This window comes from Centroberyx affinis, unplaced genomic scaffold, assembly GCF_046629955.1.
Source record: "Centroberyx affinis isolate AG114_WGS23_722 - 3 ecotype Tasmania unplaced genomic scaffold, CSIRO-AGI_Caff_v1 ptg005282l_1, whole genome shotgun sequence".
Taxonomy (NCBI): domain Eukaryota; kingdom Metazoa; phylum Chordata; class Actinopteri; order Beryciformes; family Berycidae; genus Centroberyx; species Centroberyx affinis.
Window position 1 is genome coordinate 60,064 of NW_027282633.1, and position 20,815 is coordinate 80,878.

Sequence of the window (20,815 nt, forward strand, 5' to 3'; positions counted from 1 at the left end):
TTTCAACTTTTGTGGTTTGTCAAAGCCCTAAAGAAGTCCAGTCAGGATCTGCCACCTTGTTCCTGTTCTTAAACACACACAGAGCCAGACGGCAGCCACATACCTTACAGCACATAATCCCTACGCTCAGACACAGTTCAGTACAGTCCAGTTTCCCCCCCCCCCGTCTCGTGCTCAATCACGCTTTGCGTCAAGCCATGGCGGGCCTGCTCCGCTGCCGCCTGCTCATGTGGGCGGCAGCGAGCAGCAGCAGGCCGGTGAGGAGCTCCAGGCCGTAGGAGAGCCAGGCCAGACCCAGAGACCAGCCGAAGGAGGTGCGGACGTGGGCCAGGCCCTCCGCCCCCACCAGCCGCTCCGTCTCCGCCAGGGCGCGGTAGGAGTAGATGATGTACAGACTCGCTCCGCACAGAGTCAGCAGGCCTGGGGGCACAGAGGAGACAGTGTACACTACCAGTCAAACGTTTTATTTTTTACTAGTTTCCACATTTTAGAATAATAGTAAAGACATCAAAACTATGAAATAACACAAATGGAATTATGCAGTGACCAAAAAAGTGTTAAACAAATCAAAACTATCTTATATTTCAGATTCTTTAAAGTAGCCGCCCTTTGCCTTGATGGAAAGGCGCTTTGGAAAGAAATTCATACATAGGATCAACAAACTTCAAGCATTTAAGCATAAGCCTTTAGATCAAAATGGCTTTAAGAGAATTTAAGATAATTAAAAATATAGTACATTCAATCAGAACTTTCCATTAATAATTCATTAATAACCTGTAATCCATGCACAAAAGGGATTAAAAAAAATCCCTTAATTACTAGTGTCTCCATGAATCAACCAATGAGTAAATCCCTTAAAAAAACATGATACTAAGTATGATACTTTTTTAATGGATAATTAATGTTTATGTAATGGAGAAATGAAGGACAGGATAAAATGAAGGGGTTTGGTTTCGTAGCAGCCTAAATCTAACTAATCGACAATCAATCACAAAACCAAATGATGGAATACAGTGTGAAAATAAAAGAACAAGGAAACAAAACAAAGCTCAAGACACAAAGTTGCATGTTGGGAGATGTAACAGGCATTCATCAGGCATTTCTGCTGAAACAATGGACCTCATTTAAAAACAAACACTTAAGGAGGTAAAGAGCATGCGACTTCCTCGGCCGGACATGATGTTGGTCAAAATTAGCCTCATTTTTGCCTCGTGATCTTGTCAAGTCAACAAATCATGGTGAAATCGTTTTTTAAAGTGCTGTTGCATCGAGACAAATCTCCATCACAGGGTTTCTCCTCAGGATGTGAAGCCTTGAAGAGACAGGAGGTTGAGACAGCTGAGGTATGTTGGTGAATGTGGGTGTTATATTTTAACAAACAAACATCAAGTGATTACAAAGCCATCCATTCATTTTCCAAAAACCTTTTGGCCTTGTGTCTTTTTTTTCTTCTCATATCCATAAACTTTCAAGGCTCGTGGGAACTCTGTCAGCGCTGGCATCATACTTTAGCAATTATAAAGCGGAAACTCGCCTGCGGTCCTGAGCACTCATCAATAAAACCAACGATAACGTCAAGCCATTATAGTCACAGAACCACTGTCATGTAGCCACAGATAATCGTAAGAAACAGGAAATGCACTGACGCATGTGTTATCTGCTTACATAACCTGCTAGACCACACACACACACACACACACACACACACACACACACAGAAACACACAGACGTCTGAGTTCTCAGAATTCCATTGTGTTGCTATTAGAAACCCATTAAATTTTGGCGGCTTGCTACAGTTTCTAAGAGGATGCAAGTGGAGCAGGGAGACTAACTAGGGTGGGACTAATAATCATTTGATCACGATTACACCCCGGGGTGTCATCCTGGCGGAAGCTGCCTCTGGTAGCTCATTTTCTCGCAGTTCACAGTAAACAGTAGAAAAGCGGCGAGACAGGCACAGACAGACAGGGGAGGAACGATCTGACATACAGACGGGCAGGAAAAGATCTACACACATAGAGACACACATGAGAATCATAAAAGAATCATGCAACAGTGTTATGTATTAGAGAGACAAAAAAATATATAACACTATTCCCATGTTACCTAACAAAATAATCTATTCTGATTACAGATACTTATGAAAAATTAGAGGATTACTTCTGGGAATACCTTTAAAATGAAAGCAAGAAACTCATAAAGCCATTTAAACTGTGGCAGGTGTTCGTCTTCATAAAATGTGGCACAGAGGAAAGTTTGTTTTTCACTTTTTCTTTATAACTGGGCCTACTTTATACCTAAACATGACAAAGTAATCTCAAAGTAATCAGAATGCATTACTGAGTTTGAGTAATCCACTGGATTACCTTACTGATTCCAACTTTGATGAAGTAACTCGTAACTGCACTGGAATATATTTTTAACCCAACCCTGCATCTGTTCCTATGGTTACTATAGCCTAACAATTACAACAATTACACTCTTTTTTTCAAAGGTACAAAAGCCAATCGGGACTGACACTGTTGGGATTTTGCCATCATTATTATGACTATAATAATAAAAAACAATGATAAGTGGTTACATGCGTCATGCAAATCACACATGTACTTCCACTTTTGTTTTTTAAAGTTGTTGTAAATGAGTTTCTGAACTTGAGATCATTTTGTAAATTTACTCATTTAAGAAGAAACCTTATCAAGAATGGGTATCAATTACACTGAAGATGAACTGCATGAGAGGCAACGGAACAAAGCCCTGCAGGGAGCGCAGCCACATACCCATTAGGCAGCGTGACGCTTGGTGAGGAAGGTAGTCGCATAAAACAGAGATAGAGGAAACAAAGCAATTAACAGACGATCCTAATTACCAGGTTTATACGTATAAACTTATCATCGTATAGAATAACTTCTTAGAATAACTTCTTGGCAGGAAATGGGTATAAATATATTTATACCCATTTCCCGCCAGAATAACTCGCAAGAAGTGTCTCTCTCACTCTCACTTCAGCTGTTAAAGTCGACAGCTCCTGTTCCTGTCAGGGTTTTATTTACTTAAGGAATTAAGCGAAGGGAGTTTCAAACCGAGAAGCACACTGACACACACACACACACACACACACACACACACACACACACACACAGACAACATGCCTGAAGTCAAATTCCAGTAAATCTCAAGTATTAGAAGCTATTTAACTGATACTTACTAGAGAATGTAACTGAATCAAGTAGGAATGTCAGTGTAAGAACAGACCGAATGATAAACTGGGCGAAGAGAAATTAAGGAAAAACAATATGATCAAACGGATGCGGTGCCGTGCTCGGGGGCCCGGGACAGTCACAGTCACCAAATTCACGAGACAGCTCCAATCTAATTCCAGCCTTTATTCCATTTCACACATTGCCATGTGCTGCTGCTTAAAGGGAGACTATAAAGGGCCTTGTTTATTAAGTGTTTGTCTAACACAAGGCCCTCTTTATGGAGGTCATATGCTGCTGGCTGGAGAGCACCCAAGGGCCCACATGGCAGCAGTACAGACACTCAATCAGATGCTCAACCTTAAAGCAACGTTATGCAACTTTTTTTTTTATATTAAAATAACAATAAATAAATAGGATATATGATCAGTCTGGGTCTGTTTGTGACTGCGTGTTCATGCCTAAATCCCTTAAATCCTCTTTTCAGTGTTGTTCTGGATGTTTGGGGGCGTGTACCATTAGCTGTGGCCAGTGCTGAGCTGAAGTCATAGCAACAACAACAATAGTAGAAAAGATAAGGTAAGAAAACGTACAGCGAAGACGGACCTGTAGCAGATAAGACTCAGGTTCAGAAACACGGTGAACATCAGTGACTGCGTTTACATGGACTTGAGTACCCCGGTTATGATCGGGTTTTTGAAGTATCCCGTTTTTGTGTTTGCGCATGTAAACATCATATCCCGATTTCAGAAACCCGGATAAGCCCTTATCCCGGTTTTGAGAAACCCGATTATGCTAGCTGGAGTACTCCGAAAGAAACCGGGATACTGTTGCATGTATGCATCTTATCCCAGTTTCAGCCAAGTGACATAACAGAAAAACACAAACAATGGCGGCGGCAACGAGAGCGTCTCACTTCTGGAGCGATGAGGAAACAGAGTCTTGTCTTTCAGGGATGAAAGAATTAAATATACTTGGCAGTTTAGATGGGAGAAAGCATCGAAATGCTGACCTATTCAAGTCTGTAGTATACAGACTACAGGAGGCCGGTTTCCCAACACGTACAGTGGAGCAAGTCAGGTCACGGTGGAAAATACTAAAGAAACATTACTACCTGACCAAACATCAAAACAAAACGAGTCAAATTAATTTAAGGTTAACAGTTACAGAGGAATATCAGATTAACGATTTCAAAATTGCCGGTTTGTGTTGTAAACATCACAGGCGCCTGCGCAAATAGCATGCAGTCATCTGTAACCGGGATACTAGTATTTATCATGTATACGGGGATATGAATAACCAGATTTCTCTGTGTTCCATGTAAACGCCATATCCCGAATATGATCAAAACCGGGATGAGCCTCATAACCGGGATACTCAAGTCCATGTAAACGCAATCAGTTGTTGCTTTTTATAAAATTGCAGACTGGCTGCGTTCACCATCTGCCTCTGCAACACCTGTGGAGGCTTTAAGGATGTCGGTTCCCTCAGCCTCAGGATAGATGCTGTTTCAAGGCGGACGGCTCATCAAGATGAGTGACAGGTGTTGGGGGCGGGAACTTGTCCAACTGAGGGAGGAGGGCGGGACTAACAGTACTCTTCTCTTTCAATGTATGTGTTCTCGCCCAAGAAATGCAAGAGTAGTGGAGATCTTGTGTATTTTGCCATAATTGAACAGGAATTGTCATATCAATTAGAAAATCATTCAACCAATAATGAATGTTTTCTTTTTCGGTGTTGAAAAAACTCAGAACCCAGTGCAATATTCTCCAGATCTGTATATATTTTTGTTTATTCTTTTGTATGGAAAAGAGGCCTAGTTCTTAAATTTCTCCTTTGATTTTTTCTATGTACTACTTGTACTTTTTATGCACTACTTATACACTGCATACCACTTATTTTATATACTAATTTTGCTAATACTAATTTTACTTTTTCATATGCTACTTTTATCCAGAGTGCCTCACAGAACCATGAGTACATACATTTCCAGCACAGAAAAACCCAGTGGGAATGAAACTCCTACAGTACCATGGTGATGTCAGTCCCTGCTCTTCCCATTAAGATACTTTTCATATACATCATCATCATCATCGGTTCTTCTTCTTTGATGATTTTGATTATGGACTGAAGATAATGGTTTGGTGCAAAAAGGATGGAAGTGACACTCTGGCTAAAAAATATCATATAGTATTATATATCAAAATGCCCTGAATAAACTTAAGCTAGTGCTTAACCCAGATAAGACGAAATACATGCTCTTTACCAGTTCACATACAAAAAATCCTATGAATTTTAACATTAGTTCAAGTTCATAAGGTGCATAAGTGTTACAAGTACCTAGGTATCTGGTTAGATGAAAAATTGTCTTTTAAAACCCATGTCAATGAACTGACTAAGAAACTAAAGTTTAAACTGGGTTTCTTTTTTTTTTTTTTTAGAAATAAGCAATGCCTTACAATGAGTAGTAGGATGCAGATTGTACAAGCAAAATTTGTATCAGTGTTGATTATGCAGATGTGATCTATATGCACACTGGGGCCCTGACACTCAAACCTCTTGGTACTGTTTACCACAGTGCTCTTAGATTTATAACCGGTGACATGCTTAGAACACATCATTGTATTCTCTATGAGAAAGTAGGATGGCCATCTCTTACCACTGGAAGAGATCAACACTGCCTTTTGTTTATTTACAAAGCCTTATCTGGCAAGCTACCACTGTATTTGTCTTTGCTTTTATGTTTCAGTGCTAGTCAAATTGGACTGACTTGTTTCCAGAGAGACGTTTAGGGTGCTGCTGGGTGATGCATTATATAGGGATTGCTCTTGTTTTTCTTAGTTTTCTTATTTTGTCTGCATGTGGATTGTCTGGAAATAACTTGTCGTGAATTTTGTTTGTTTTGTTTTCTGGTTGTTGTGTACACAGGTCTCTCTTGAAAACGAGATCTCGATCTCAATGGGACTTACGTGTTTAAATAAAGGAAAAATTAAAATAATAAAAATAAAAATTAAAAAAATATCATCGGAAAGCTCCTGTTGAGCTCTATCTGCATTTGTACTCATAAAGATGATTAAAATAAAAGGGACAATCCAATAGACTCAACAGAAAACCCTAATGTGGTGCTAAAAGGGCGCAACTGCACTTGATATATTTTTGTAGAATATTAATCTCTTTAAAAGTATGAATGGTTCCGATGTTATGTTTTCAAGAAGAAAAAAAAAGATGCAATCATTTAAAGTTTTGTTTTTGCACAGCTATAAAATTAGGAAAGGGTCGCTTACACCCCTTTCGCTCTAAACCCTCGATGAAGTAAAGGGGAAAAGAGAAGTAGTGAGAGGGACAAGACGACTGGAAAAAACCCCACAAGACCTTTTTCCTCTTTCTCTAACAAAACACTCAATCTAATTACGTTATGCAATTTTCTTTTATTCCTTTCAGCGGCCTGATCAGGACCATTGTTACCCTCAGCTGTCCCACACGACCAATCTGAAATTAGACGTTGGGATTCTGGGAAAGAAAGAAAGAAAGAAAGAAAGAAAGAAAGAAAGAAAGAGAGATAGAGAGAGAGAGAGTGAGAGAGCAAGAGAGAGGAAATTAGAGAAAAAGGGGGGAGAATCTTATGTGTGACTGATGCAGGGCAAATCTGGGCTGTAATGGTTTCCGAAGCAATTTTACTTCACTGTTGTTCTTCCCCACAGACCGATAGAAACTCTCATAACCGATCCAATAGAGTAGAGGATGAAGCATTTCTGAGGAGGATCTCTGTAACACTTACAGCAATAAAATCAAAAGTACACACACACACACACACACACTCAGACACTCACACACCTGCCCATCCACTCCTGTTTACCCAATATGGCCAAATCAAAAGAATCACCCGTCTTGAGGGATTGAGCCGGCTGTAACACACTTCAGTCCCTTTGGCCACCAGAGGTCAATAACTATAACGGAGGTCAGTTACGGCCCGGCACATACAGTAAAGAGCCTTCCTCTGCTCCCATTAGCCACATGGCCTCATATCACCGCCATACTCCCTCCATATGTGCAGAGTGGCCTCCAAACAGCTGAAATATGACTCCAGTTACTGCATCTTTCCAAGGTTTTCTAGTGTTTTCCACTTTCTTCCACAATACCTTCAGTATATTAAAGATTTCTTGTATGGATAGGTAGGTAACCAGCCACACTGCCTGCTCTGCCATATGATTGGTTATCAATTTGTGACTGTTTGTTCTGAGGAACAATGTTTTTAAATGGTAAATGGAAATGGACTGCATTTATATAGCGCTTTTATCCAAAGCGCTTTACAATGCCTACATTCACCCATTCACACACACATTCATACACCGATGGCGGCAAGCTACCACGCAGGGTGCTGGCGCAACCATCGGGAGCAATTTGGGGTTCAGTATCTTGCCCAAGGACACTTTGACATGCGGACTGGAGGAGCCGGGGATCGAACCACCGACCTTATGATTAGTGGACGACCCGCTCTACCTCCTGAGCCACAGCCGCCCCATCGCCCTTTTTATCAGCACCTTTAAAAAAAATGTCATCTAAACAAATCAGCAATTGCATCTGTTCTTTCTATGTATTTTGTCATTGTGTTTTACAAGAGTTTTCTGGATCACTTTACTTCCATTTTTTTAACTGTACAACTAAGCTAGGGCTGCAACTAATGATTATTTTCATTATCAATTAATCTATAGATTATTTTTTTGATAAATCAATGAAGTGTTTAGTTTATATAATGTCAAAAATAATGATAAACGCCCGTCACAAGTGACCAGAGCCCAAAGTGATCTGACCAGCAGCCAAAAAAACCCCAAAGTATTCATTTTTAAAGATATGAATTGGAAAAACAGCAAGCAAATCTTGGCATTTGTGAAGCTGAAACCAGCAAATGTTTGGTATTTTCACTTGTTAAATGACTAAAACAATTATTATTGATACATTTTCTGTCGTATGACTAATTGATTAATCGTTTCAGCACTAGACTAAACTATCCCATAAAATTTTAGTTGCAGAGGGAGCCTGAGGTAACTTCAGTAGTGGAACCAGATTTTCCTCCCACATTTCCGTACCAAGCTCTTTTTCAATACTTACATCATGATATATGGAATAACGGTGCTGTAAATTGCAATATTTTTTTGCCTCATATGTTTTGGGTGAGCAAATCAGACGATATGGATAAGATTTACTGAGATTTTTACAGCAGTGCGGACAATTTTCCATCTGCTGGTGCGAGTTGGAGGACTGCAACACCCTGTGTGGACAGTACTGATGAAGCCCTGGTGGGTGCAGATCATTGATTCGTCTTTGTCCCACAGCGCCACTGGGCATTGTGGTTTTTGTATCATGGCTCTGTCTTGAATGGGTGCAAAAATATCTCAGAGGACGCACAAAAAAAACACATTCAAAAACCAAAAAAAATCTGGGTAATTCTAGACTTCTAAACCTGGAACTCGCCCCCCACTGCAGCTGATGTGATGGATACAGTGAGAATAAACCTGAGTGAAGGAACTGAACCTCACTTACTGCAGACAAAGAAGTAGCAGGCGGTGCCGGTGAGGAGGGCGGGGCTCCGAGCCAGGGAGCTGACCAATCCGCAGATGCCGCCAAACACCAGCAGGACCAGGCTGAGAGGAAGCACCACCACAATCACACTGTGCATGTCTGTGTGGAAGAAGACAGACACACACACACACACACACACACACACACCCAGACACACACACACCCACACACAGATGGATTATGGGGCGTCTGTGGAGTTATGGCTGTCTTGACAATAAAACTTCATTAGCAGAATGTGTGTTATGGTTTTATCAAAGCTGAGGCAGGAGAGACTCACTCAGCATTTGCAGCTCAGACTCAGAGTAGCTGGAGTAGTCAGCTGTGAAAGCATACACCTTCCCACCTGGATAGCAATAAAAAAAAACATGAAAATGAGAACATTAGATAGCCTATATATATAATTGCAATTCTACCATCTATCACTGACTGGGTTATTAAAAACAGCATGGAATGGAGTTGCAAAGGCACTGAAATCTGAAATTTTAAATGAGAAATCGGTACCTTCGTTTATTTTCCACAGTCCCGAGTGGGAGCTCAGGTCCTCAAAGTCGCTCATGTTCAGCGGGTTCATCTCTATGATGTACCAGTACTCGCTCCCGATGGCAGCCGCCAGTAAAGCGAAGCTCAGTAAGCCGCAGATGCCCGCTGCGATCACCAGCCAGCCAAAAGTTACCCTCATCCTGCACAGGTGATGGTTTACTCATGCGTAGCGCCGATTCCCTGGTGCTGACCCGACCACTCGCCTCTCCAACGTTTATGCGCTTACAACGGGACGCACTGATTTTAAAAACACCATAATCTCAGAGTGAAATTCACCAATTGAGGGATCATGTTCGTTTCTTTAAAAAAAAAAAAAAGAAAAAGCAACGAGGATATCCAAAAGCTTTCCTTACCGCCGCAGAAAATGAAACCTGTAGAAAAGAGATGGAGATAAATTAACTTCTCTTAAACTGGATAAATAAACTCCGACAGCTGAACCGGGATGACAGCAGCCTCCAGTCTGAACAGCCGCTGCTGGCAGGGAGGGACGTCTTTTTATTCGGGTGGCGCACAGTTTTACGCACAAGCCAAATTTACGCACGGCATGGTGGGAGCAAATAATGATGAAAGATGAGAGCGGACTATAAACTGAGTTGCGCTTCAGCTGCGCTCTGTTATACACTTTATAAGCAGGGAAAATGAGACACTGCAGTGCATACCTCTTGTAATTCACATATCAGATTATCAGTTTATCTAATTTGTATAGGAACAATACTGTGGATCTGCAATCCACTCCTTCCTGTTGCCGCTTAGAGAAAAAATGCTATTTATCAAATTTCTTCATGATTTTACATACAAAAAAAAATGGACAAATGTATCACCATCCCGGCTTTTGTTTCACGGTCATAATTTAAAAGCACGCAAAATTATTAGGGGCATCACCTATTTTGCGCGTGTATAGGTTTCGCCCAGTTATAACCAAATACACCACTAGCTATTTGTTACATATTAGGAAGTTTCCAAGCAAAACTATACAACAAATACAATAATTAACACAACACAGTTTATCTGAAAGTAAAGGTTTAATGATTAAAAACCAGATATAAAGACTTTTTCCCACATTACAACACATAAATCTTGAAAGATCACAGAGATAATAAACAGAGACAAAGACATACAAAAGAAAAATGGAAATTAAATCATTGAGAAACTGTCACTGCTCACAACTGATCTCTCACTCAACCCCCCCCCCCCCAATCTCTCATTCATCCGTCTTTTCTCTCTTGTCACTCTTCATCCATGGCTGTCTTGATTATTTCTGCTCTCCTCAGTTTGGCAGCCTCCTCAAACTTGGTGATGGCTTCATTGCAGCTTTTGTTCTGCGAGCGGAAGAAAACATATTTGGATCAGATAAGTTGTCAGCGTCTCTTGTTCTCACAGACGGTTACAAATTGGACGACAATTTAGACGTCTGTTTTGCTGTTGGCAGTCATGTTCTTTAATGTGACTTAAATTAGTTAACTCAATTGATTAAATGGTGTATTACGTAAGCCAGTAATCGCAAATATGTTGATAATATGATAGTATGATGATTTGTGGTGTCCTCAGAAGCACGTACGATGATAAACTTCTGTCTCTCCTTCTGCAGTTTGAGGAATTCCTCCACGGTCAGCTCCTCCACGCTCTTCTTCAGGGCGATGAAGTGGCAGGACGAGGAGTGAGATTTGTGCTCCTTTCTGGCAAACAGGAGAAAGACATGAGGAGTCAAACTTAGACTGTGCAGATAAGAGCCAAATCCAAGGGCGCTGTGCAAATTGTGTGTATGCACAGATAGGAGGCGTAGTCATCTTTTCACGCAAACCAGAGAATGTGTGTACTGCTGCTGTGCTTTTTCTACACCACTGGCAAAGTTTGAAGGGAAATTGAGTGTGGGAATATTTCCACCATGGCCCTAATGTAAAATTCCATGACTTTTCCATGACTAAAAAGGAGTGCTTCCATGATATAAAACTTTTATTACTTCCTGGGTTGTTGATGTTGTTTTTCAGCCAAGAAAGGTTCTGAAGGGGTAAACAGTCTGGTTTTCACTACAGTTGGGCAGGCTTGCTGTGGAGAAAGCTGAATGCAATAAATATGTGAACTAAGTTGTAAAATACATTCTGGTATATTGCTGGTAATGCAATCCATTTGTAAAATTTCCTGATATTCCCCAGGGAATTAACCAAATTCCCTGACTTTCCCTGTCCAGAATACTCTCATACACATTCCATGACAGTCTAGAAATTCAGCGACCAGAGGGAACCCCAGTTTATGTAATACTGTCATTTTACTCTACTGTAAACCTACTCATAATCCATGTCACTGTTGTGGCATGTTCAAGTTAGGAGTTTTGTATGTAGTGATTGAAGTAATCCTTCCACAAGCCATCGTTCGACCTCCATCTAAAGACGTCTGCCACCTCTCCCAGGCTTCCCACACTCACGTGGACATCAAATTCAAGGCATTTTCAATTACTTTCAAGGTTTTGTTTGGTGACATTCAAAGACTCAAAATGGCCATGTTTTGGGGGTAAGACATGACATTGGTCAAAACCAATCATAGTGTTGATCCTAGGACAGAGAGAGGACCAGAGAGCTGAGGCATATTGATGAATTTGTGTTGACAAGGCTGTTCTTTAGTTTAGTTCTGTCAAAACTTTACTCTTCTATTAAAAACGGTAGGAAATGTAACAGATGCAAGGTAACTCATGGTAATTTATCACAATAGTTATAGTGCATTTTGTAAAAAGTGTAAAAATAATACACCTTTTTCTGGATACATAGTCAACCAGTGACCAAATTCACAGTCAGCCAAGCAGTGGTTGTTTCGATTTACTACTTCGTATTTTCCATTTCCTTGACAAGACTGAATAAGTTAAATTAGAAATTAAAAACGTAGCTGAATATGGGCTGTTTCAACGTCTATTTAAGGCTAACTGTAGGAGCTAAAGTCATGTGCACACAAATCCACTGGTGTATGTGGTTTATAACAAGAAAATGTGTACTGGTGGTGTTAACAGCATGTCAAGTATCTTTGTATGAATGTATGCACTGTTCTTTCTTTTTGTGAACTATGGTGGTTTTCTGCTTGATGTCCCAGGACTCTCCAGGGCATCAGAAAGGGCGAGCATGTTTCAAAGTTGAGCAGTAGACCATAATCAATCAGCTTTCGCTGCCACGCCGCATTTTAGCCAAGACTGACTCTCCTCTTATTACATGACTTCTGACTGGCGAAGCTGACATCAGTGCTGGATGCTAATGTGACATTAGTGGAGCTCACTTCAGGCTCTTTGGGATTTGCATACCCAAAAAGCCTCTGGTATGACAGCAACAAGCTACAGCAGAATAACTGTGAGAGCACAGGAATACTAATTGAAAAACTAATGAACTGGCTTCAGGCTGCCCTTTAGTAGCAAACAGAGGATGCAACTATTTCCTTTTATTTATCAGTGGCTCTCCCACATGGGAACTTGAACATCTAGTTACCAGTCAGCCAAAAGAGGAATCCTGGCCAGAGAAATAGCTGTGCTTTTAGTAAGAATGAAGTATTTGGCTGCTCTTTATAGACTTGTTATGAGGCACATTTGCACAACATGAATATTACTGTGTATTCACATTTAAATCTCCAGTGTTCACATATCTCCCGTACTATATTCTGCTAATATTTTATACATACTTATATAGCATAATTTTTATTTATTAATCCATATTCAAGTAATAAATTGTGCCTACTAGTAACATTGGTGTGTAACAACTGTATACAACTTAACCCATACATGGTATTACTCTATCCTCTTCTCCCCATATTTCCTACTAATACAGTCTACGCTTGACATCCTATTTTATTACTTTGTTTCATTGTTTTATTACTTATTTTATATTCTATGTGTCTGTTTTCCCTACTGGATCCTTTCATCTTATCCAATATTTTCAGTATAGGCTCCAGAGAAAGAAAATCTTCAGAATTGGATTAGCAAGACATGTTAAAGTTAATCTGTAGATGAGATGAAGGTACACCCATGTCCTACTGTAACTGAACAGTCGTCTTACTCTGGGTCATCCTCCGGCTCCCAGCCCTCCAGCTCTTTGAGGCAGAAGAAACACTTGGCGATGTCAGGACTGTTTTCTAAAGGCGTGTGGATGAAGCCAGCTTTGGCCATCTGCAGTGAAACGACACATATCCAGACAAAATCAACAACAGACACTTTACATGTGGCTAAATACTTCAAAACAGCATTCAAACCTTTAGCTAATGTTAACGCTGCGGGAAGTTCTGATTAACCGATACACCCTCGGTATGGTTGTAACGTTTTCCACTTAATACCATTTGTTTTTCTCAACTGAACACTGATTTGTTTTGTTGTTTTACATGCAAGCAGCAAGCCTCGCTAACATTAACGTTAGCTAGCTAACGTCTGGCGTTAAGATTGAAACGTTTACTCACGTTCTCCGGGGTACAACTGCAGCCTTCCTCGAATGGCCATCCCACGTATGTTTTCAGTCTGTTTTCGTAAAAATACATTTTTGTTTCCTCTTCGTTGAATGGGTCCATGATATTTTAGCTTTAAAAAGAGTGTAAATAGACTAAATCGCCACTACCGAGCTAAGAGCGTTTTGAAATTTCGGCGGATGTTCACCTCGACTGTTCTGATTGGCTAACGAAACCCCGGCCTTCCGTTTCTTCTTCTTCTCCTTTATTCGCGTATCGCAAAGGTGCATACCGCCACCTACTGTACCGGAGTATGTAGTCATAGCGCTAAATCATCGCTATACAAAAAAAAATCTGTATTTCTATTTCCAAACCTGTTTTTGAAAGAAACGCGAATAGTTCCATTTTAATCCTTAATCTCTCGTGTACCTTCACCTGAGCCCAGCAGCCGTTTTGACTTCCAGAGTCCAGACTCGAAGTTCCGTTAATGTTTCATGGGTAATGTAGTTCTTAACGGCTATTGGTCCAAAACGAGACGCGCGGAACTTCGCATCCTGTGTCAACACCCGGTTCAAGATTATCCCGTCTAACTTTACTCTTCTGACACTATCCGACCCTTTAATTAACCCTACGGATTCCCAGACCTTACCAGTTAAAAGTGTGTTTACATATGCGGACCCGTCAGTTTCTTCTTCTTCGCTGTCGTGGCTATGGAAGGACGGTGTGCTGTTGAGACTTTGGCAGATTTTGGCTGTTCGGCAGCAGCATGCACATCGAAAGTCGTGTTTACTCTTGGGACAGATGTGTTGCTGTATCCAGGTGGCGACGAGATCGTTGTCTTCAATATTCAACAGAGAAAACTAACTGTAAGTATACTATCTGGGGCGTTGCACTGTAGATTTACCAGACAGAACTATAGCTGGGCTGTGGACAGGTTGTTAGATAGATTTGCCTCGTCTTTTGCTATGGCTGCTAATGTTAGACAGTTCCCTTGCTTTTCCTCTTGTTGCAGGCTGCTCTTCAGTTCCCCGGTCCTGTGTCTGACCTGGTTCACAGTCATGATAAGCAGCTCCTCTATGTAGCCTGTGAGAGTGGAGTGTACGGTGTCAACTTACCAAATCTGCTGTCCAGGTATGAGCCAAAATGTACAGTTCAGATGTAAACCCCATTGAAGCCACCCAGTAACATCCTAGCAACCATTAGTAGTCACTTAGCAACCGCCTAGTAACATCCTAGCAACCATTAGTAATCACCTTGCAACGCTTAGCAGCACCCTAGCAAGCACTAGTAATTACCTAGCAACTGCAGGTGCAATAAAACACGAGACTTTAATTTCATTGTATTTACAAATGTCAGCTTTCATTCCATTTCATTCTAATTATAATAATAGTCATATAGTAATACCTAGCAACTGCAGGTGTAAAACAACATGAAACGTTAATTTCATTGTATTTACAAATGTCAGCTTTCATTCCATTTCATTCTAATTACAATAATAATCAAATAGTAATAATAACAATTCTAGAGTAATCAAATCCTAAACACATCTACACTCTTTAAAGGCTTTAACTTTTAACCTTTCAAACTGAAGCAAGCTATTGTTTTTTATATGAAACTGAAGCAAGCACACATTTTATTTAGAAAATTTAACCTTTTCTAGTTCATGTATATCTTCTGCCAATGTGCTCTTAATTGAAATTTGTCAAATAAATCCATTCAGTCCATTTAAACACTGAAGAAAGACAATGACTCTTAACGTAAATGTGACCTTTCACCCCTCCAGGGTTCCCGGCTCCCCGGCTAACGTCTCCTCCAGCCCGGCTGAGCTGAAAATCTCTTCTGACTGTCTTGCTGTTGGAGAGGAAGGAGTGTGTTCTCTGCTCCTGGTCGGCTCTGTTCTCCTCACCCTTTCCCAGAGAGACACACTGTGGCGGTTCACTCTGTACAAAACACCGGCCACCAGACAGTCGACATCCAGCAGCTATGAGAAGCTCTCTGAGCTCAGTCTCCCAGTGGTTTCAGTTAGTTTACATGACGACAAAGAGAAGAAGATGAAGAGCGGACTTGGGAGGAAGCCTGTGCTGATTTGTGTCCACTCCAGTGACGAACCACCGCCATCTTCCTCTCCCTCCTCCATGTTATCTTCATCATCAGAGGCAACACTTGGGGACGGCCATTTTCGCCTCGAGCCACTCCTCTTCAAGCTTCTGTTTGGGCTTGACGCGGCCCTCGTCAGGTCACCCATAATCCTTTGCGGCCTGCCCGACGGTCGCCTGTGCTTCCTCCCTCTGCGTCTCCTCCCAGGGTTGCGGGTCCAAGTCCTGCATAGCCTCGAGCAGCCAGTCGTGTTCGTCGGAGCATCTGCTGTCACGGAAACGGGCCTGGGGGAGGCTCGGTGTTTGGTGGCAGTGGGCGGACTGGGGAGGGTGGTGCTGATCAGGACCGGCGAGGGCGGGCCGGATGTAGGGGGCAAGGTAGCTGGTTTCACGGAGGGGTGCGTGCCGGGACCCGTGGTGTGTGGGTGTGTGGATGAGCGCCGTCTTTACTACAGCACCGGTTCAGACCTGCTGGTACTGGATCTACCAGGGGGACCGGCAGAGAGAGCAGGCCCAGGACGGGGTGAGGCCGCGGGCCGCGGTGAGGAGACGACCAGCAGGACAGTTACTGCTGTCCTGCAAAGCCCCCTCAGTTTAAATGTCTGCAGAGTTGTCGCCCTGGCTGGAGCTACACACAACGCTGCAGGTAACCAGACTGGGACCACAGAGGAAGTGGTGACATGGTTCCTTTGCATTTTGGTTAAATTAAGATTTCTGTCTTGTATGTTTGCATCTCTATATGTGTTCCCTTTCTTTTGCTGAGTCTAACTCATCATGCCCCTGGAAACCCTCTCATATGCACTTCAGACCAAACCATGTGTTTTTTCCTGACTTTAAACATTGCTGTGATGCCTGATCATCAGGTGCACTTCAGCTGCTTGTGCTCTCTGCCAGTGGGAGGCTCCAGAGGATTACCCTGCCTAAGGGGAGAGAGGATACAGGATTACCCAGCCTCCCCTCAGCACAGGTGGGCCAGAGTGTCAGGGACCTCCTGGCTGCTATCGGAGATGTATGTCAGAGGTATACTCACCTTGATTTCCTCTTGGTTGTGAATGAAATACAAAACACCTGAAAACTTTATTATAGCTAACATGACCTGATCTGAATGTGCTTTCACTTCCTTTCCCTCAGAGCATCAGAGTTGAAAAGCACCATCAAATCCAAAAACCAAATTCTCAGGCACCTGAATCAGGTGCTCAACATCAGCTTCCTGCTGCTAGCCAGTAGGAATTGTGAAGAGCAGCCTCATATCCAGGAGAAGCCAATCAGATGTCATGCTGTGACCAGTTGGAGCAGATTGCTTCAAAAAGACTCGTTGAACCTGACTTGTGTCCTGGATAATGCTAGTCCTTATGTTCTGGAACGAGGCTGGACATTGAGCGTCACTGTGTTTCCTCTGTCGTACTCTCTCACTGCAGGAGGGGAAAGCTCCTCCAGAACTTTCTCATTCCCATTCCACAATCTCCATCCAGGGGAAAAGTTAGAAGTATCTTTGCCCCTTGCAGCTGCAGGTGACTCATGCTTCCCCATGACAGTGAGCTGTTCACTGATTTTCTCGCTGAAAAGTCTGCTGGGAGAGGAGGAGGCGGCCAGACTCCTGGGATTGTACGGTAGTTGTGTCAGTTTGGCTTTGGACACACTGACAGTTGATTGGTTGGATGCCCTGCAGGTGAACAGAACCACAACCTCCCACAAAAATACCACCTCACAGTCCACAGGGAGCACCATGGATGGCATCCAAGCTTTTTTAAGCACTCGTCGGGTCAGATGGACTGGCACCGGGGAGGGAGAGAGTGCTTCAAGGCCTGAGCGAGAGCAGTACTCAGCAAGAGTTAGGGTGTCATCAGACCTGCTGAGTGCTGCACTGGTGTTGAAATCCCCAGATTTGGACCCCCAGGGACCAAAGCTGGCTCCTCCAAGTCTGTGTGTCTCTCTGCTGGACTGGCTGCTGTCCCAAGGTCCTGCAGGAGGTGAGATGGGACCCCCAGGAGACAAGAGTGCCCACGGCAGCTCAGTGGTCCATGCTCGAGGTCCAGATGGACACACAGTCAAACTGACTGCCAAAGAGGTATATGGTAGCGTTACTGTTAATATTGTATAAATAAAGTTTTACCCTGCGCGTTGTGTCTTGTGTATGGAAGCACTCAGAGACCAGTCGAGAGCAATCTCGGTTTGAGGGCATCGTCCTCTAGCAGGTGAAGCTCTCGGCAAAACTTTCTGTTTCCGCTGTGTGATGCTTCTGTTTCATTCCAGCATAAAACAACAGAGAAAAGGTAAACATGTAGTTGATGGCTGACATTTTCAACCATGTTCTGTTGCAACTTTCCAGCTTACATTAAATTTCAATGTTTAAATCGGTCCAACATCTCTGTCTATGGTATTAATAAGCGAAACATGGTTTTTGCATGCCTTCTGACTGGTTTTGGGAACAGTTTTAATGTTTTTAATGTTTTCTTATAAGCCATGTTTACCAGAACACAGCCAACACATTTCCATGTTGAATCCCCGCCTAGTCTTCTAAGTGCCTCACCCAATCGTGAATCAAGAAAACATTTGACTGTCAAAATATGCTCGTCCCGCCATTTAAACAACTGAAAGCACACATTCTGTTGAGAGAGATTAGCTGAGAGTTGAAAGCCAGTGTTGCATCTGTGTTCTCCAGGTGAATGTAGGGGAGGAGAGCGTTGGGAAGGATGAGGTTCCCCTGGCTGCAGTGGAGGTCCTGGTGGAGAGCTCGTCCATGGCTGCTGTGTGTGGGCTGCACCATGCTGTGTTACGCCGGGTACAGGTACAAACACACTCACTGCCAACCTTTCTGTTATTTTCAGAGAGAAACCTACAGGAGGATGAATTTGACAAGCACTGAAGAGGTTTCTAAGAACGAGAATTTGAAACTCCTTTCATCTTCTGCTCTGTCCCATGACTCAGACTCTGTTGCAGAAGGTTCCTGAGAAGGAGAAAGCTGCTTCCACAATGAGAGTGGAGAGATTGGGTTTAAGACAGGCACTACAGCAGGCTGAGGTAAGACCTATTCAGTCTGTTAATATCTTTTTCAGCCTGTCAGCCAGCTCAGTAAAAACAGATGCACTCAGTGGTTTTAAGTGGATATCCTCTTTCTTTTCCTGCTCCTCTCCCATCAGCTCTTGTTGCACCAGATCCAGCAAAGTCGGATCCCTGAGGCCTTTGGCGTGGGTTTGTCCAGAGGGCAGACGACCCAGTCTCTCCTCGGTGTCTACCGACAACTCAGACAAAATCCTCTCCTCATTATCTAACACGTTTCTCAACTGAGCCTGCAGCCTGACTTCACCTCGCTCTGGGGTTACATAATCTAACTTTGCTGCAAAAATAATGTCTGTTCATGGCAACAGTAATTTATATTGGATGCAGACTCGATGGATGCAGCCCTAAATATACTTTTCCAGCACTGTAAATAATGATTTGTCATTTGATACTTCACATAATAAAGAATTTGTGGTATGACTTTGTGTGTTTGCTGATATATAAATGAGATATTGATTGTATTGCATAGTGTGCTACTCTCCTACCTAACCTAAACTATCTCTGTGAACTCTATATTTTCTCCCTCATTATCATTATTCCCATGGGACCCACTAGACGTTGCTGTTGTGCATGTTCACATGCAGCACACTGCTGTCTCTGGTCTGCTAATGATGCCTGGTGTCACCCACCTCACCCTTTTTCTTGTTAGTAGCATGCTCCATAATGAAAGTTCACTATTCAAACCAATGCATTCAGCACAGTGTGCGTGTAAAGAGGCGGTGTAAATACATATAAACGTATAGCCCAAATAGCAAAAAACACACTCTTTACAGCTGGGCAAAGGCACTCTGGTTTCCCACTGAGTTTACTAATGCAAGATGCTGGTATTACTGCTACATAGGAAGAGCCATCTTTACAACCAGAACAGCACACAATGGACTGCAGAGATTTGCATTGAAATATGAACAGATTGCAGGAGTTAGATTAAGGATGACCAAAAAAAGGAGGAAATTCCTGTGAATACATCCTATAATTCTAGGTGTGCAAACTAAAAGTCCCATAACCTTCTGAGTCTGTATTGTCTACCTGTAATCCAAAGGATAAGAGTATCAGGCAGGGTATTGAATTCACCAGGTGACACTTTCATCTTGGTCACACTATTGCATCCTTACAATAGTGTGACTAATTATCTCCTTCATATCACATGTAAAACCCCAGTGTTCTGATAGCAATGAGACATTTCTAAGACAGAACACCACTTGCCATGTCAGTTGAGTTTTATTTCCATGTTCATAAAAGAGTCAAGTAAGAAATACTGTTGGAAAGATGAGGGACAAATGAAAAATTCACCAACTTCTAAGCAGCAGGCTGTAAATGAGCCCATTAGTACTACAACCATGTACACACCGGTCTTGGTTACGGTCTACTCCTGTTACTATGGGTGATTATAGTAGGGTTGGTTACATGCTAGAAACCCAATCATCTGCTAATAAGCATCCTCTGACAATGCTACCATGCTAATGAGTTGGACCTGGCTAAAAGGTGACCTCAATAACGGTGACTAGGTCTGTCTCAAATGGCACCCAATTTCTTACTTACTGGAGCGCTCACTGGATGAGCGACAAGTGTCAGCTTTTGTCTGTAAGTCATTACACACCTCTGTCATAATACACAGACTTTGACTGAGTTGGTTGCCACGCTGTCACTCACATAATACCTGTCAGGATTGGCAAAATGGCCGAGAAGATACAGACAAAAGAGAAAAGGTGGAGCGGAAAGATGAATCGAGGGAGAGAATAGTTAAAAATGTCAAAATACTTCTTGGTTTAACACCAGTGGGGCTTCAGAAGTTCTCAGAAGTGTCAAGAAATCTACATCTCTTTATTTAGCTTGGGAAATCAAAGCCAAGACTACTCTCCTTTGTATGAATTACTCAGAGAATCATCTAAAAACTGTCTCTTTGGGGGGGGAAAAAAGGGAGGAAAAACACAACA

General features: G+C 42.3%; 3 protein-coding genes across 3 annotated transcripts; 1 reads left to right on the plus strand and 2 right to left on the minus strand.

Annotated features, from left to right (window-relative positions):
- Positions 1 to 190: 190 nt before the first annotated feature.
- On the minus strand, positions 191 to 9,457 carry LOC139667076 (transmembrane protein 235-like). The gene is made up of 4 exons (XM_071546467.1): positions 9,280 to 9,457; positions 9,056 to 9,121; positions 8,740 to 8,877; positions 191 to 420 (listed from the first exon to the last, which is right to left on the minus strand). Exons 1-4 carry the CDS (start codon positions 9,455 to 9,457, stop codon positions 191 to 193), a joined length of 612 nt encoding a protein of 203 aa, XP_071402568.1.
- Positions 9,458 to 10,331: 874 nt separating this feature from the next.
- On the minus strand, positions 10,332 to 13,926 carry birc5a (baculoviral IAP repeat containing 5a). Its single transcript, XM_071546465.1, has 4 exons — positions 13,741 to 13,926; positions 13,347 to 13,456; positions 10,877 to 10,994; positions 10,332 to 10,637 (listed from the first exon to the last, which is right to left on the minus strand). Exons 1-4 carry the CDS (start codon positions 13,846 to 13,848, stop codon positions 10,545 to 10,547), a joined length of 429 nt encoding a protein of 142 aa, XP_071402566.1. The 5' UTR covers positions 13,849 to 13,926; the 3' UTR covers positions 10,332 to 10,544.
- Positions 13,927 to 14,435: 509 nt separating this feature from the next.
- Positions 14,436 to 19,238, plus strand: faap100 (FA core complex associated protein 100). The gene is made up of 8 exons (XM_071546466.1): positions 14,436 to 14,591; positions 14,738 to 14,856; positions 15,509 to 16,467; positions 16,685 to 16,841; positions 16,953 to 17,889; positions 18,484 to 18,609; positions 18,750 to 18,842; positions 18,962 to 19,238. Exons 1-8 carry the CDS (start codon positions 14,436 to 14,438, stop codon positions 19,091 to 19,093), a joined length of 2,679 nt encoding a protein of 892 aa, XP_071402567.1. The 3' UTR covers positions 19,094 to 19,238.
- The last annotated feature ends 1,577 nt before the right edge of the window (positions 19,239 to 20,815 follow it).

Coding starts and splice junctions, on each gene's coding strand:
- LOC139667076 (XM_071546467.1), bottom strand. CDS start 9,457: ATGAGGGTAACTTTTGGCTGGCTGGTGATCGCAGCGGGCATCTGCGGC. Junction 9,122..9,279: donor ACTGTGGAAAATAAACGAAG/GTACCGATTTCT, acceptor ATTGCTATCCAG/GTGGGAAGGTGTATGCTTTC. Junction 8,878..9,055: donor GTCTGAGCTGCAAATGCTGA/GTGAGTCTCTCC, acceptor TCTTCCACACAG/ACATGCACAGTGTGATTGTG.
- birc5a (XM_071546465.1), bottom strand. CDS start 13,848: ATGGACCCATTCAACGAAGAGGAAACAAAAATGTATTTTTACGAAAAC. Junction 13,457..13,740: donor GCAGTTGTACCCCGGAGAAC/GTGAGTAAACGT, acceptor GTTTCACTGCAG/ATGGCCAAAGCTGGCTTCAT. Junction 10,638..10,876: donor AGAGACAGAAGTTTATCATC/GTACGTGCTTCT, acceptor TTCCGCTCGCAG/AACAAAAGCTGCAATGAAGC.
- faap100 (XM_071546466.1), top strand. CDS start 14,436: ATGGAAGGACGGTGTGCTGTTGAGACTTTGGCAGATTTTGGCTGTTCG. Junction 14,857..15,508: donor TTACCAAATCTGCTGTCCAG/GTATGAGCCAAA, acceptor TCACCCCTCCAG/GGTTCCCGGCTCCCCGGCTA. Junction 17,890..18,483: donor TCAAACTGACTGCCAAAGAG/GTATATGGTAGC, acceptor TGTGTTCTCCAG/GTGAATGTAGGGGAGGAGAG.